Below are 16,504 nucleotides of genomic sequence, written 5' to 3'. Positions count from 1 at the left end.
GAGAAGACATGTCTATGATACATTCTTTGTTCATTTAACATTCTTTGCCACATTGTACTGTTGCTTGTATGCTTTCTTTAAGGTTGAAATATAATTTAAAATAGTGTATTATTTCTTTAGTGGAATATATAAGACTGTATTTATACATATACATACCCATATGTAAACTTATGTTTATATATATATGATTTGGAGCCCACATTTGGTAGAGATCAGAACTTATTTCTGACAGCACTTGGGTGAAAATATGTGATATAGGGACAGTAGGGTTAACAGCAAGTAAGGTAAAACAGTAACTCCTGTACTATTTCTCCAGCAGCTCAATGAAAAATTTAGGACATCTTGGTAAAGGAGACAACACATTCTGTCATTTATATAAAACATGTTTATTTTTATTATTCAATCTTTTTCAAAAATTCTATCTGTAAACTAGAAATATAGCTGATTATTTTTCTCAACAAAATTTCTCTAATGGTTTGAAATAAGTGACCTTCATATTATTGTACTTAATAAACAATTTTTTCTTTAAACATCTTGGATTTTAGATTATAACTTTTAACTGCCCTGTTTGTCACAGAGTTTGTTAAATGGTATATGTAGAAACTGAATTTATGGCAAGATTCATTGTTGCTAAGTCATACTTGCTGCTATTCTAAACTTACAAGAAGCATATAAAGAACTCAGAGGAGACCATTGTTTATTTGGTCATATATAAACATGACTTTGTAAAAACTTTCACCTGCCAGTATGTACTTTTTATAGAACAGTTTCATATAGATGTGGAAAAGCTCCATTTTTAAGAATGAAAATCAGTGAAATACTAAATTCCAAATGGCATATTAGTTAGTCTATCATCATAAAGCTATACAAATCTTATAATTTTTCTTTTGTTTATATTTCTGAATCCCTTTACTCTGGGCTCACAAAAGAATTCAACATAAGCTAGAGATGTCTCAGGTTATTTTTGTCTAGGTCTAGGTGATGTGTATTAATTCTTACTCCTTTACTCTTTCACAGAGTATATTCTACACCAGATATTTCTATAATTCATGATAAAGAAGATTTTATACTTGACTCAGTTCAGAAAAACTTTTTTTAAATAATTGTAATTTCTGCAACCCATAACTAATGTTTAATAAATACTTAAGATTACTCCCCAAAAGCAATTCCCAATCTTATTTAATCAAACATCTTTTAAGAATTTATTTTGGATCATTATTTAGAGATAAATTTGGTAGATAGCTTTATTTTTTTATTAAATTACATTCAACAGAAATTTTCATAATTCATCAAGAAAAATAGCAACTATACCCATGGAATTGGTTCTAATTGTATTTTTATTTGTAATATTATTTTCCTTGAAAGAGGGTTATATGAAATAATATTATGCAACCATTATAGAATTTGCTGCAGAAAATAATAGTACACTAATATATACAACATATAATTGGTCCTATTTTGTAGTTTTGTTTAATACACAAAGAATTTATCTTTTGCTATGGCATACTGTAGTTTCTATCACCTCATTTCTTTTAATTATTGAGCAGGAATATCAGACCTAAATTTCTTATTAAGTGGTGACACCAGGCGGGGAAAATCCGCGAAAGTACACCGGCCCAGTGGGGCTCAGCTGTGAAAGACTGTGAGTGTGACCTGTCTATGTCTGTCTACTGTCCTCTTGCGTGAAACTCTTGCGAGTGGGGCAAAAAGAGCCTCCAGAAACCTCGCTCGCCCAGACGCCATTTTCAGGGAGGGACTTCAGAGCATAAAAACCGGCTATCCTTTGCAAAAGCTGGCTCCCTGTGTGTGACACCAGGCGGGGAAAATCCGCGAAAGTACACCGGCCCAGTGGGGCTCAGCTGTGAAAGACTGTGAGTGTGACCTGTCTATGTCTGTCTACTGTCCTCTTGCGTGAAACTCTTGCGAGTGGGGCAAAAAGAGGCTCAGAGGAGCACGGCCGCTCCGCTTCGCTACGCGGCCGTGCACTCTTTCTAAGGAAAGAACTCCATTGCAACAAGAAGGAAAAATCACACTAAGAACGGCGCTATATCACAGAAGCAAACATTTCTCTCTGGACTGTCTTCTCTGTTACATGCTCGGGCCTAAGATTTGACCCAGTGTGAGGCTTCATCCACGGAGGACTCCCCTCCCTTAGAGGCAAGTCAGCCCATCCAGAAAGGGAGGAGCCAGAGGAGTGTGCTGCCTACATCATATAGACAATGAATACCACTACAACACGTAGAAAAACCCACAATACAAATGTGACAATGGGGAAACAGCGCAGGCCAGCATCAGACATAGAGAATGAAGATGACAATTCTGAGGACCAGATAATGACTGAACAACTAATCAACCTCTCAGATAAGGACTTTAGACTAGCAATATGGAAGGTGCTCAACAGACTCCAAGAAACCATGGATCGAGTTGAACAGAACACTAATAAGAACCAAGAAAATATGAAGGCAGAAATGACAAAACTCCAAACTGAAATAACATGTCAACTAACAGGCCTGAAAAACTCAGTAAACGAAGTGAATGACAAAATGGATAAGCTCTGGGACAGGGTATCAGAAGCTGAGAATAGACTTGGTGCTGTGGAAGATGAGATACATAACAATTCCATACAGCAGGAGAGATTGGACAAAAAACTTAAAGCAAATGAGCAGACAATGGAAAAATTAGTCAAAGAATGGGAACAGACGAAAATAGAAGTCTATGATAAGATCAACAGAAACAACTTAAGAATCATTGGAGTCCCAGAGACCCAGGAAGAAAATTTCCAGGAAGAATCAATGGTCAAGAACATCATTAAAGAGAAACTTCCAGAGCTAAAGAATATATGTGATCAAATCCTGCATGCCCGAAGAGTACCAACCAAAAGAGACCCCAGAAAAACCACCCCAAGACACATCCTAGTCACAATGACAAATCCCACAGATAGAGACAGAATTCTGAAAACAGCAAGATCAAAAGGGGAAATCATGTTCAAGCAAGCTTCCCTGAGATTTACAGCAGACCTGTCACCAGAAACGCTCAATGCCAGAAAGCAGTGGTGGGATATTGTGACAAGACTGAATGAAATGAATGCTTCACCCAGAATACTATACCCAGCAAAACTCACTTTCCGGTTTGATGGAAGAATACATGGTTTCACAGACAAAAAACAGCTCAGAAACTTCACAGACACAAAACCAGTCTTAAGAGAAAAACTGAAAGACCTAATCTAAGACAAGACTACCCAAAAGACACACCAAATTTTGAAATAAAGATGGCGTTAAATCCCAGGACAATTCTTTCTCTCAACGTCAATGGACTAAATGCACCAGTTAAGAGACACAGAGTGGCTAAACGGATCAAAAAACTCAATCCAACCTTCTGCTGCCTACAAGAAACGCACCTGAATAGTCAGAACAAACATAGACTCAAAATAAAAGGCTGGAGAAAAGTTATCCAAGCAAACAACACCCATAAAAAAGCTGGAGTGGCCATACTAATATCAGATAATGCAAACTTTATACTCAGGAAGGTTGTAAGGGACAAAGACGGACATTTTATATTAATCAAGGGGTACGTAGAGCAGGAAGAATTCACTCTCCTAAACATATATGCACCGAATGAGGGGCCAGCAAAATATTTAATACAACTGCTGACAAATCTGAAAAATAATATCAACAACAACACAATAATTGTGGGGGACCTAAACACGGCTTTGTCAACACTGGACAGGTCAACCAGACTGAAACCCAACAAGAATATACTAGACCTGAGGAGAGAAATGGAAGAAAGAGGCCTAGTGGATATATATAGGACACTCCATCCCCAGAAACCTGGATACACATTCTTCTCCAATGTACATGGGACATTCTCCAGGATAGACTACATGCTGGCACATAAAACATACCTCCATAAGATCAAGAGGATAGAAATTTTGCAGACTACCTTCGCTGACCACAAGGCTCTGAAATTATTTGTGAACTCCAAAGGGACTCAGAAGAAACACTTTAACACCTGGAAGTTAAACAGCCTCATGCTCAATAACCAGTGGGTCCGAGATGAAATCAAGGAGGAAATAAAAAGGTTCCTGGAAACAAATGACAATAAAGACACAAACTCTCAGAACTTATGGGACACAGCAAAAGCAGTACTGAGAGGAAAATTTATAGCTTTGCAAGCACACATCAGGAAGGAAGAAGGAGCTTACCTGAGTAGCTTAATGACACAGCTAATAGAACTAGAAAATGCTCAACAAAAGGACCCAAGAACAGGAAGACAGAAGGAAATAACAAAGCTGAGAGCAGAAATCAACGAAGTGGAAACTCAAAAAACAATCCGAAAGATCAACGAAAGCAGAAGTTGGTTCTTTGAAAAAATAAACAAGATTGATAGACCACTGGCAAACCTAACAAAGAAAGAGAGAGAGAGAAACTTGATAACTCGTATCAGGAATGAAAAAGGAGAGATCACTACTGATATGACAGAGATTCAAAGGGTAATCAGAAACTACTTTGAAAAACTCTACGCCACTAAAAATGAGAACCTGGAAGAAATGGATAAATTCTTGGACTCTTATAATCTTCCACGGTTGAAGGAAGAGGATGTAGCATATCTAAACACCCCCATCACCATTGATGAAATTAAAACAGTAATCAAATGTCTGCCGAAAAACAAAAGCCCAGGTCCAGATGGATTCACTAATGAATTCTATCAAACTTTCCAAGAGGAACTACTGCCAATCTTGGCAAGACTCTTTCATGAAATTGAACAAACAGAAACACTTCCAAATAGCTTTTATGAAGCCAACATCACCTTGATACCTAAACCAGACAGAGACGCTACCAAAAAAGAAAATTACAGACCAATATCACTGATGAATGCAGATGCAAAGATCCTCAACAAAATCCTGGCAAATAGGATTCAATGCCTCATTAAGAAGATCATCCACTACGATCAAGTAGGTTTCATCCCAGGAATGCAAGGCTGGTTTAACATCCGTAAATCTATCAACATAATACACAACATCAATAACAAGAAAAATAAAAACCACATGATCATATCAATAGATGCAGAGAAAGCATTTGATAAGGTCCAACACCCATTCTTGATCAAAACTCTCAGCAAGATGGGAATGGAGGGAACCTTTCTCAATATAGTGAAGGCCATCTACCACAAGCCAGTGGCAAATATTATCCTCAATGGAGAAAAACTGAAAGCCTTCCCTCTAAATTCTGGCACAAGACAAGGCTGTCCTCTCTCACCACTCCTATTCAACATAGCACTGGAAGTACTTGCTATAGCGATTAGGCAAGAAAAGGATATCAAGGGAATCCAGATAGGAAAGGAAGAAGTCAAGCTCTCACTGTTTGCAGATGACATGATACTCTACTTAGAAAACCCTAAAGACTCTATCAAAAAGCTTCTAGAAACAATAGACTCATATAGCAAGGTGGCAGGCTACAAAATTAACACACAAAAATCAATGGCCTTTCTATACACCAACAGTAATAAAGAAGAAATGGACATTAAGAAAACAACCCCATTCACAATAGTACCACACAAACTCAAATATCTTGGAATCAACTTGACTAAATATGTGAAGGACCTATACAAAGAAAACTATAAAACTCTGCTCCAAGAAATAAGAGAGGACACACGGAAATGGAAACACATACCCTGCTCATGGATTGGCAGGATTAACATCATCAAAATGTCAATACTCCCCAAGGCATTATACAGATTTAATGCCATCCCTCTAAAGATACCCATGACATTCTTCAAAGAAGTGGATCAGACACTTTTGAAATTCATTTGGAACAATAAACACCCTCGAATAGCTAAAGCAATCATTGGGAAAAAGAATATGGGAGGAATTACTTTTCCCAACTTTAAACTGTACTACAAAGCAACAGTTATCAAAACAGCATGGTATTGGAATAAGGATAGGTCCTCAGATCAGTGGAATAGGCTTGAATACTCAGAAAATGTTCCCCAGAGATACAACCATCTAATTTTTGATAAAGGAGCAGGAAATCCTAAATGGAGCAGGGAAAGCCTCTTCAACAAGTGGTGTTGGCACAATTGGATAGCCACTTGCAAAAAATTAAACTTAGACCCCCAGCTAACATCATGTACAAAGGTAAAATCCAAATGGATTAAAGACCTCGATATCAGCCCCAAAACCATAAGATATATAGAACAGCACATAGGCAAAACACTACAGGACATTACAGGCATCTTCAAGGAGGAAACTGCACTCTCCAAGCAAGTGAAAGCAGAGATTAACAGATGGGAATATATTAAGCTGAGAAGCTTCTGCACCTCAAAGGAAATAGTGCCCAGGATACAAGAGCCACCCACTGAGTGGGAGAAACTATTCACCCAATACCCATCAGATAAGGGGCTAATCTCCAAAATATACAAGGCACTGACAGAACTTTACAAGAAAAAAACATCTAACCCCATCAAAAAATGGGGAGAAGAAATGAACAGACACTTTGACAAAGAAGAAATACGCATGGCCAAAAGACACATGAAAAAATGTTCCACATCACTAATCATCAGGGAGATGCAAATCAAAACAACGATGAGATACCACCTCACACCCCAGAGAATGGCACACATCACAAAGAATGAGAATAAACAGTGTTGGCGGGGATGTGGAGAGAAAGGAACTCTTATCCACTGCTGGTGGGAATGCTGTCTAGTTCAACCTTTATGGAAAGCGATATGGAGATTCCTCCAAAAACTGGAAATCGAGCTCCCATACGATCCAGCTATACCACTCCTAGGAATATACCCTAGGAACACAAAAATACAATACAAAAACCCCTTCCTTACACCTATATTCATTGCAGCTCTATTTACCATAGCAAGACTCTGGAAACAACCAAGATGCCCTTCAACAGATGAATGGCTAAAGAAACTGTGGTACATATACACAATGGAATATTATGCAGCTGTCAGGAGAGATGAAGTCATGAAATTTTCCTATACATGGATGTACATGGAATCTATTATGCTGAGTGAAATAAGTCAGAGAGAGAGAGAAAAACGCAGAATGGTCTCACTCATCTATGGGTTTTAAGAAAAATGAAAGACACCCTTGTAATAATAATTTTCAGACACAAAAGAGAAAAGAGCTGGAAGTTCCAGCTCACCTCAGGAAGCTCACCACAAAGAGTGATGAGTTTAGTTAGAGAAATAACTACATTTTGAACTGTCCTAATATTGAGAATGTATGAGGGAAATGTAGAGCCTGTTTAGGGTACAGGCGGGGGTTGGGTGGGGAGGAGGGTGATTTGGGACTTGGGTGATGGGAATGTTGCACTGGTGATGGGTGGTGTTCCTTTTATGACTGAAACCCAAACACAATCATGTATGTAATCAAGGTGTTTAAATAAAAAAAAAATTAAAAAAAAAATAATAAAAAAAAAAAAATTTCTTATTAAGTATTAAGATGTATTTGACTTTGAATTAAGTATTATGATATATTTGAATGTGGCCTCCTTCATGGTACAACAATATTGTATGTGGGGGGCAAAGATCACTTTTGGGTTTCCTGGTCAAATGGTGACAGGTGGACAACTCAGTGTTTGGGCTTGGTGGAGCTAGTAGCTCAAGAGTGCACAGACACCACCCACAAAATACCTTGTGGTGCTAAGGCTGCATGTGCTTTGCCACTTGAGAAATTTCCTACAGTCCTTTGATAGAATTTTTTCATAATGAACTATAAAAATAAACCTATTTGATAGTGACTTGTTATAATCCTATTATTACACTGTTATTTTATATGATTTGGCATAAAGTACACAAAATTCTACTTGTAATTACAGATGTTATCATTATATAGATAAGCATATACCTGTATAACTTATTTCCAAATCAATGTATAGTCCCAGGTGTCCCTAACAGTCTCTCTTACTTTCTCTCAATTAGCACCTAAGTAGAACAATTATTTTGATTAAACTCAGTATAATTTTGCCTTAATTGAAATTCACAAACTAAATGTGTATGTATGCTTTTGTGTGTAAGTGTGTATTCTTTTTTACATAAATATTAATTTGTGGTATTCATCCATGTAACACAGTGAATTGATAGTTCAATAATTCTTTTACTATGTATTATTTTACTGTATCACTACTACTTACATTTTTACCCTTTAGTTATTATAAATATACAAAGTCATGTTTTCACTAAATTCAGGTAATTCACTAAAAGAAAATATCTAGGTACAAAATACCTAGGAAAAATAGCTGGGCATAAAATAACCAAATGTATAATATGTGTGAGAAAAAAATAGAAAGTATGAAACTGTTTAAAGAAAAATATATGAATTAATTTGAGAATGCCATGTATACAGATAGGAAGAATCAATATTGTCAGTCATTTTTGGCCTTGATAAAAGGATTAATGCAATTTCAGTCATGATTCAAGTAAGTCTTATACTTATAAACACTACTCATGATCATGCAGTTTATACAGAGAGGCCAAAAACCCAGAATAGTCACACAATAACAAAGAATAAAGTTGTGGATCTGAAACTACCTAATTTTAATATTTATATAAAGCTATAATAATCAAGACTGTGGCATTGTTGAAAAGAAACTAATGGATCAGAACATAGAAACCAAACTAGAATCACATAAAGAAAATCAACTAATTTTTACTGAAGGACCAAAGCCAACACAAAGATGTAGAGATGATTTATTTTCACAAATGCAATGTTGCTGGAACAACTATGTTCACATGCTAACAATTAGCCTAGGTGCAAAACTATAAACTTTACACCATAACTACCTCTAAATATAACAGTTTATAAGCAAAGCATACAACTATATAACACAGACTAAAACTTTGGTGACCTTGACTATAGTGATGCCTTTAATATATAAAAGGCATGTGATCTAGGAATGAAATAATTTATATTCATATAAATAGTAAATTTATATTTCACTAAAATTAAAATATGCCCTATATAAAATGTCAAAAATTATAAGACAATGACATTTTATGAAAAAGTATCTGTAAAATATTTTCAAGATACATTTATTAAAAACTGTTATCTAAAATAAAGAACTCTTTGCAATAAGATAAAAAGACATAAAAAGCAGGTCAATTGTACTTCTTGAAAATTACTCAGTTTACATCAACCAAACATCTTGTATAGCAATATTCATAATTACAAGAACTTGAAAGTAACTAAAACATCCTTTAGTAGTTCAATTTTAAATAGCAGCTTGCAAAAATTGACTCATGTAACTTTAGAATTTGAAAAAGGACATGAAAAATATTTTAAATATATATTTAATTTACAAGGCCTGGAGAGACAGTATAGCGGGTTTGTATGCAGCTAGCCCAGGTTTTATCCCTGTCACCCATATTTCCTGAGTGCTGAGAAAAAAGAGTTATGAATATCACCAGTTGAGGCCCCCCAAAAATATTCTTCATTAAGAATATAACTAATTATAATAAACAACTATAAAATGTAATTTTGCAAAATCCCTTAACAAAACTAATAATCTCTCAATTATAGTATTTTTTCAAAATTTTATCATAGTCAACATTCACTTAAGATTTATATCTGGCTTATGTTGTCACAAAAATTAAGTACTACTGTGGAGAGCTGAGGGAAAAAACTTAAGTAACACAGAAATAATGGCAGAATATTTTACAAACCACTAAGTAATTAATATATGATAGAGCCCTTCTCAAAATGTATTATTGACTCTCTTCACTGTTTCATCAAAATATTTCAATTTTTTTATTTTCTTTTTAAAATTTTGCTAGAATATTGAATTTGTAAAATTACTGGGAAGAGGAAACAAATATTAGAAATATCACATTTATTTTGTTTCTTTCAAATACTTGTAATACAATTTAACTACCTTAAAGAAAAATATTTAATTTGTACCTCAAATATTCCCCCAAGAGATATGTTTTAAGTCTTATGGAAATATATTTTTCTCATGGAATTTGTCAGTGGCACACAGTAGCACTTTGACAAAATGCCAGCATATGTCTCTGTAATGCCCAGACTCTTAGTTTCAAAGAGCAGATTTTAAATTTCATTCAAATGTAAATACTTAACTATCCAGAACATATACTCAAATCATCTTCAGAGAACATCTTTTATCTCTGGTTTCTACATTTTGACAAACTGTTTTGCAACACTCACACTTTATTGTGTGTTGCACTGGCCCCATGACCACAACAAAAACCTCATATATTTTATAACTGCAATAAAAACATAGTGTAATTATAAAAAAGGAGAACTTTAAAAACAAACCCCATGCTGTTGGATATTTAACAAAGCATTTCCAAAACTACAGCACAGGTCTTGAAGAAATGCAGCTGTAAACACCCTAGCTGTACTCCCTTCCAGGGAACTCTCTTGCATTGACATGGCTATGACTACATCCAAGAGATTTCCCAAGTAACCAGAGAAAGATGTAAACAGAAAGCCATACCAGAAGGGGCTCATCTGAGGCACTGGTGGAGAGTTCTGCAGAAGCAGTGCGGATGGTGCTGAGCCCCGTGAGGGAGACATTTGACAGCCTTCTCCTTCTCACACCACTGCAGTTGTTGGGGATTTTAAATGCACATCTCTTATGGTAATTCAGACCACAGCCTACAAAAGGGAAAATGAAATGAAATTTTGTTCACCAGATATTAATATCTATTTGTTTATGGGTTGAAAATCTTGGGATGCAAGATTTTCCTCTCATTTTTGTTGAAGTTCTTTGAAAATTCATATTTCCTTTTGAGATATTTTCCCTCTTAATTCTTTTCCCAATTTGTCAATAATTTGCATTTAACATATTTTAGTGAACAAATAGAAATATCCTGGTTATCAATTTCTTTGGAGCAGATCTGGGGCCACACCTGGCAATTCTCAGGGTTTTCTCTTGGCTCTATGCTCAGGGTTCTCTCCTGGCATTGTTGGGATACCACATGTGGCCCTGGAATTGAAGCAGATTAGATCACATGAAAGGCAAGTGTCTTAATCTCTGAACTCTCTCTACAACCCTAATGACCTTGTTATCAATTATTTGGTTTTGTTTTGTTTTGTTGCCACACCCAGTTACATTCAGGGGTTACACCTGGTTATGTGTTCAAAAATCGCTCCTGGCTTGGGGGACCATAGGGACGCCAGGGAATAGAACTGTGGTCTGACCTAGATTAGCACTTGCAAGGCAAACACTTGTGCCACCATTCCAGCCCCAACCTTGTTATCAATTTTAACTCAAAACATCTAGCAAATATCTCCAAAGATGTTAGCATCTACTGGTTCTAATTTGAGTGAACACAGAAAAAAGTACCACGATGTTTCACAGGGCTTTTGAACTCCATTAATTTGAATCCTGGCTTCACTACTTAACTATATACAAAAATAAAACAAAAACAAAATGGTGATAAATTAATTCACTTCAATTGTTCTGCCCTAAGTTTATATAATAACTGCCTTTAAACATCCATTGAAAAATATGTAAAATAACTCACTGTCTGGTTTCGACTTAGGGGAATACCAATTTCCTTTCAAGTTATTTCTATAATTCATCATTCCCCTCTTTTGCCATATTTTCAGAATTTTTCTACACATTACAAATAAAAGGAAGTTTACCCATAAAAAGCCCCATTTTTTAGATTATTTTATTTTAGATTTTTTTATTACTAGTTTATTTTAGATTACTGTATCCAATTTTTCTTCCTCAGAGACAAAAATTCAAAGCTATCAGTAATTTATTTATAGGTGACATGCCAGTGTTTAGTTATATTCACCAAAGGTCAGTCTCATCTGAATGCTATTCCATTCTTCAAATCAAAATAGAAAAGAGTTTAACTAGGTTAACTTTTAAGATAATATTTTGAAGTCCTTCTAACTTGAATTATGTATGAAATTCTTTCCACAGAGAATGAAAATCCACAATACTGGTGTAGATTGTTAAATCCAAATTCTGGGTTGCTGCTCAATAGCAAAATGATGTTGAAAAGTTTGATCAAATTGACTTTTATCATTTCAATTAATATTTACTGAAAGTATAATTTTTAGTCTATTGTGAAAATAAAAGACACAAATTCACATGAAATTGAAAGAAAGACTTGAGGACTGGGTTTCCAATATCAAAGAATATATTGAACATACAAGTACTCAGTCAAAAAAAAATCCTTGGAAGATATCTGAAGGTAAGAAGACTTTATTATAGAGAGCACTATATAAGCAGTCAACCCAAGAATGTGTTTGGGGGAAGATGAACTTACCTTCACATTTAAGGCCTTGACGTACCAGACCCCACAGCATTTCACCACAGTGATCACAGAAAGCTGGAGCTCTGTATGAATGAACAAAGAGAGCGTGGGGACGGATCTGAAAATCTTCAAAAGTGGCAGATGCTGTAAAATTAGTAACATTGAAAATAAGTTAAATAGGTATCTGACCTACAAACAAATGGTATACAAGGTAATTAATACACAAGTATAGATATCACATAAGCGAAGTTTGGTAAGAAGATACAACAGTACTTCCTATTCAGCTAATAAACTCCATCCTTCAGAAACAAGTCTGAAAAAAATGACAAAGTAATTTTTCTTGCTACCTGCAGAACTGTTATGTCTTTTCAAAACAGCCAGAAAATACTGGAAGAAGGCATAAATAAAAGGTAATTCAACCAATATACAAATACTTGATGTAACTTAACATTTTGTTTACTTTCATAAGTAATGTGATCAATATTAAAAAATCAATAAAAAAGAAAAAGATCAACTGAGTTAATATAGATTAAAGTATAATGAACATGAGAAAATATTTTAGACCTTTAATATGACAAATGATCCATAACTTATATAATTTATCAACAATCTAAACAAATCAATCATAAAATGGGAAGAAAGAAGATGTGAAACTTCCTCGAAATAAAAACTATCAGTGCTGGTATGGATGGCAAGAATCCATATCTACTACTGGTGGCTTGCTTTATTTTACATATATTATCTTACAGTTCCATGTTACAATGAATTATATGATTTCACCATTCCTTACAGATGAATAATACTCCATTGTACCATACATTCCACTGTATCTGTCATTGGACAACTAGGCTAATTTCATATCTTAGATACTGCACTAAGTAATGCAATGAATATTTTTGGAATGGATGTTTATGTGTTCTGGGGACAGATATCCAGAAATGAAACTTCTGGGTCATTAAGCGGCTCAATTCTTCATTAACTGAAATATCTCCACACCGTTTTTCAAAAAGGGTGAACAAGGAGGCCAGAGTGAAAGCACAGTGTTAGAGCATTTGCCTTGCACATAGCTGACCCATTGACAACCTATGGCTGACACGGGACCAACGTGGGCTTAATCCCCAGCATTCCATATGTTTCTGAGCTTGCCAGGAGTGATTTCTGAGTGCAGAGTAAAGAGTAACCCCAGAGCCCAGAGGGGTGGTCCAATCTCCCCCCAAAAAAGGTTGAACCAGATACCATTTAACCAGCAGACGAGAGTTCCATTATCATCAAACCCCTGGCAAAACAGTTTGTTCCAAATATTTTTGTTTGTTTGATTTTGGTCATTCAGAGGATACTCTTGGCTCTATACCAGGAATTACTCCTGGCTGGGGACAACATAGGGTGCTCGGGATTGAAGCTGGGTGCTGTACTATTGCTTCAGTCCCTAGTTTTCAATATTTTGATGAATGTAATTCTCATTGGTTGAGGTGGTCTATCATAGGTGTCTTAGTAACAGTACACAGGATGTATAGCTACCTGATTCATGGCCAGAAATTGAAAATGTATTAAATTGGTTATCTTTGTTGAGATTTCAATAAGAATACTTTATTTTAAGCTAATTTACTTTATATTAAGGACATGACCTATCCGGAGAATTATGTCAGTTTATTAAAGTTGTAATTTTTACTCATTTAACAAAAATGAAAAAATATAAATTTATTGAATTATAATTGTACACTAAATATGATTTATTTAAAGGTAGAAGAAAACAGCAGATCAAAGAACTTAATCCAAATTCACTGGTATTGCCTACATGAGGTTCTGACAAGTGTAAATTTTTTTAACATATGAAGTGTTTCAATTGAAATGGTGATGGAGATTAGGTAGTCTCGTTTTCCGCTCAATATTCAAACATAATCAATGCTGTTATTAAATGGGTATGTAAAAATGGTGTGATTTTGGTGCCAGATATTGACTTCTGCATTACTTATAATACACTATATCTATTAAAAAGGAAAATGAATAATCTGCAAAGAGGTTCTTTTGCTGTTGTGTATATAATTTGTTTAAAAAAAAACTGCCAATCATTATCTTTAGCTCTACTTCTCCCAATTCACTTATTAGAACCAATCAACTACTAATTGTCATGACAGCAATTAATTTAATAATTAAGAGTTTTCAAAATAAAAAATATTAGAAAGTGGGCAATACAAGTAATGTGCAAATTTAAAAAATCTAATCAGGAAAATAAAAAAATAATTAATGTGATGATGTTAAATGACCATAGCCCCCAATTTATGTCAAATAGGTTTGTTTTTCACTTTTTAAGGGATTAACATTCACAAGCAGTTAGCATCCTTGACTTATGTGTAAATGCCATTTTCTAAAGTTCAATTTTAATATTCTTCTGTTAATTTTAGAATAATTAAAGATATTTTGAGATAAAACTAGCAAGTGTGGTGAGGTTTTACATGCATTTGAAATCAAAGCACAACATCCATTCATTATGAATTTACCTGTTCTGCACCCTGGGGGAAATCAGCATTAGCTGAGAGTATGCATGCCATCTCGCCTAATCACAAAATTGCACTTCAGAGATAATCACTTAGCATAAGAAAACAAAGTGAATGCTGTAATTCCATTTCACTTAAGTTTTGGAATCAAAATGGGCAGGTAAGAATAGGGATATTGATGTATCTAGAGATCCTATGAGAGGAACAATGTGCTGTCAATCTGTCATAATCAGTCAGCCAACCTAAATTAAATACATATGACAAGAATACAAACTAAATACAATGGGTCCCTTATACTGGTGTTTGTGTCTCTTTGATTTAGTCTATTCACAATCTATTGTTACATTCCAGCGTGTCAGAGAGGAGAAAATGACATACTTGCTGTAGTTATTGAGCATTTCACACAGGTAATTGAGTCCAAAACTCTAAGATAATCAGTAGTTCTTTTTAAAGTTCATTATAAATTGTTGCACAAAATAGAATAAACTGGTTAGCAATAAGGAAGAAATGAGGCTTTAGAAGCAAAATAAATTATTCCCTGGGGTCAACATTATTTGCATAATAAAATAAAATAATGTCAAACCTTCTAAAACTTCAGTCATCTATTTTATTGACAATTTTGGTAATTCAAGAGAAGCATTAACTTTTCCTAGTATTGCTAAGGTGGGACTTGTAATGTAAGAAAAAAGATGAACACATTATAAGTATCGTTCAGTTCAATTACAAGCATTAAATTCTTAGCCCTATTTTTCATATGAGAAAATCAAGTCTCAAAAAGGTAAGGAGACATTACAGGAAACATCAAATTATGATTCCTGGCACATGAAATGCACAAGTTCTCTTAATTGAGCTGTCATATTTTCTGACATTAGACTATCAAAGGTTAAAAATTATGAATACACTAATAACTTGACAAATATTTTTAAAACAGCAATTGAATATTAATCTATGAAATAAAATACAAAATAAAATTCAGTTAATGATCAAAATACTTTTAGTACATTTATGTATAAGTCACCACATGGTTTTAATATTATTAATATTCTTTAAATAAATAGAATAAATAAAAAACATTATGAATGGAGCCATAAAGACTTCAAAGAGTCAAAGACATCTAGTAAAGTAGAAGAATGAAGAGATCATGCTCCTGACATCAGACTACATGATTAAACTACAACTATCAATCAGTATATTATTTAAGTAAAAATGGGCTCACAAGTCAACATATCATTTTGAGAGCCTATAAATAAAGCCACAATAGAATGAGCAGCTATTTTATATCAAGGAGCCATAATCATACAACAGGAAAGAAAAAATTTTCTCAACAATGGTAATGGGAAAACTGGTTAGTCATAAGCAAAAGTATAAAACTAAACCACTATCTCAAATCATACACAAGATTTAATTGAAAATGGATTAAAGTCTTGACAGAGAACTGAAACTATAAAAAACATGGCATATAACATAGGCTACACATTCTTGGTTTTCTCAGGCTCTAACCATGGTCTCAGTGATATAATTTAACAACAATATAAAGGGAAACAAAAATTTAAATTTAAATGTGTCTATATAAAACTGAGAACTTCATTCTGAACAATGAAAGGAACTATCATTAAAGTGAAAAGGTATCCTATTGAGTAGGAAAATATTTTATGGTATATATTACAACAAAAGTTTAGCATCCGAGATATAAAAATGTAATACTAAAAAGCAATAAAAGGGGCCAGAGCAATGGCACAACATTACAGCTGACTCAGGACAGACCA

The 16,504-nt window shown here is 34.4% G+C and overlaps 1 protein-coding gene across 2 annotated transcripts in view; it reads right to left on the bottom strand.

Moving 5' to 3' along the window:
* Positions 1-16,504, bottom strand: part of PRKD1 (protein kinase D1) — a 309,530-nt gene that overhangs the window by 61,202 nt on the left and 231,824 nt on the right. For both annotated transcript variants that reach the window (XM_049766580.1, XM_049766581.1), the window contains exons 3-4: positions 12,256-12,387; positions 10,464-10,624 (exon numbers count right to left, since the gene is read on the bottom strand). In XM_049766580.1, coding sequence (XP_049622537.1) covers positions 10,464-10,624; positions 12,256-12,387 — 293 coding nt within the window. The remainder of the gene's footprint in view (positions 1-10,463; positions 10,625-12,255; positions 12,388-16,504) is intronic.

This window comes from Suncus etruscus, chromosome 2 (assembly GCF_024139225.1).
Source record: "Suncus etruscus isolate mSunEtr1 chromosome 2, mSunEtr1.pri.cur, whole genome shotgun sequence".
NCBI lineage: Eukaryota > Metazoa > Chordata > Mammalia > Eulipotyphla > Soricidae > Suncus > Suncus etruscus.
Note: the sequence above shows the minus strand (reverse complement) of the source record. Positions and strands in the feature narration are given on the sequence as shown.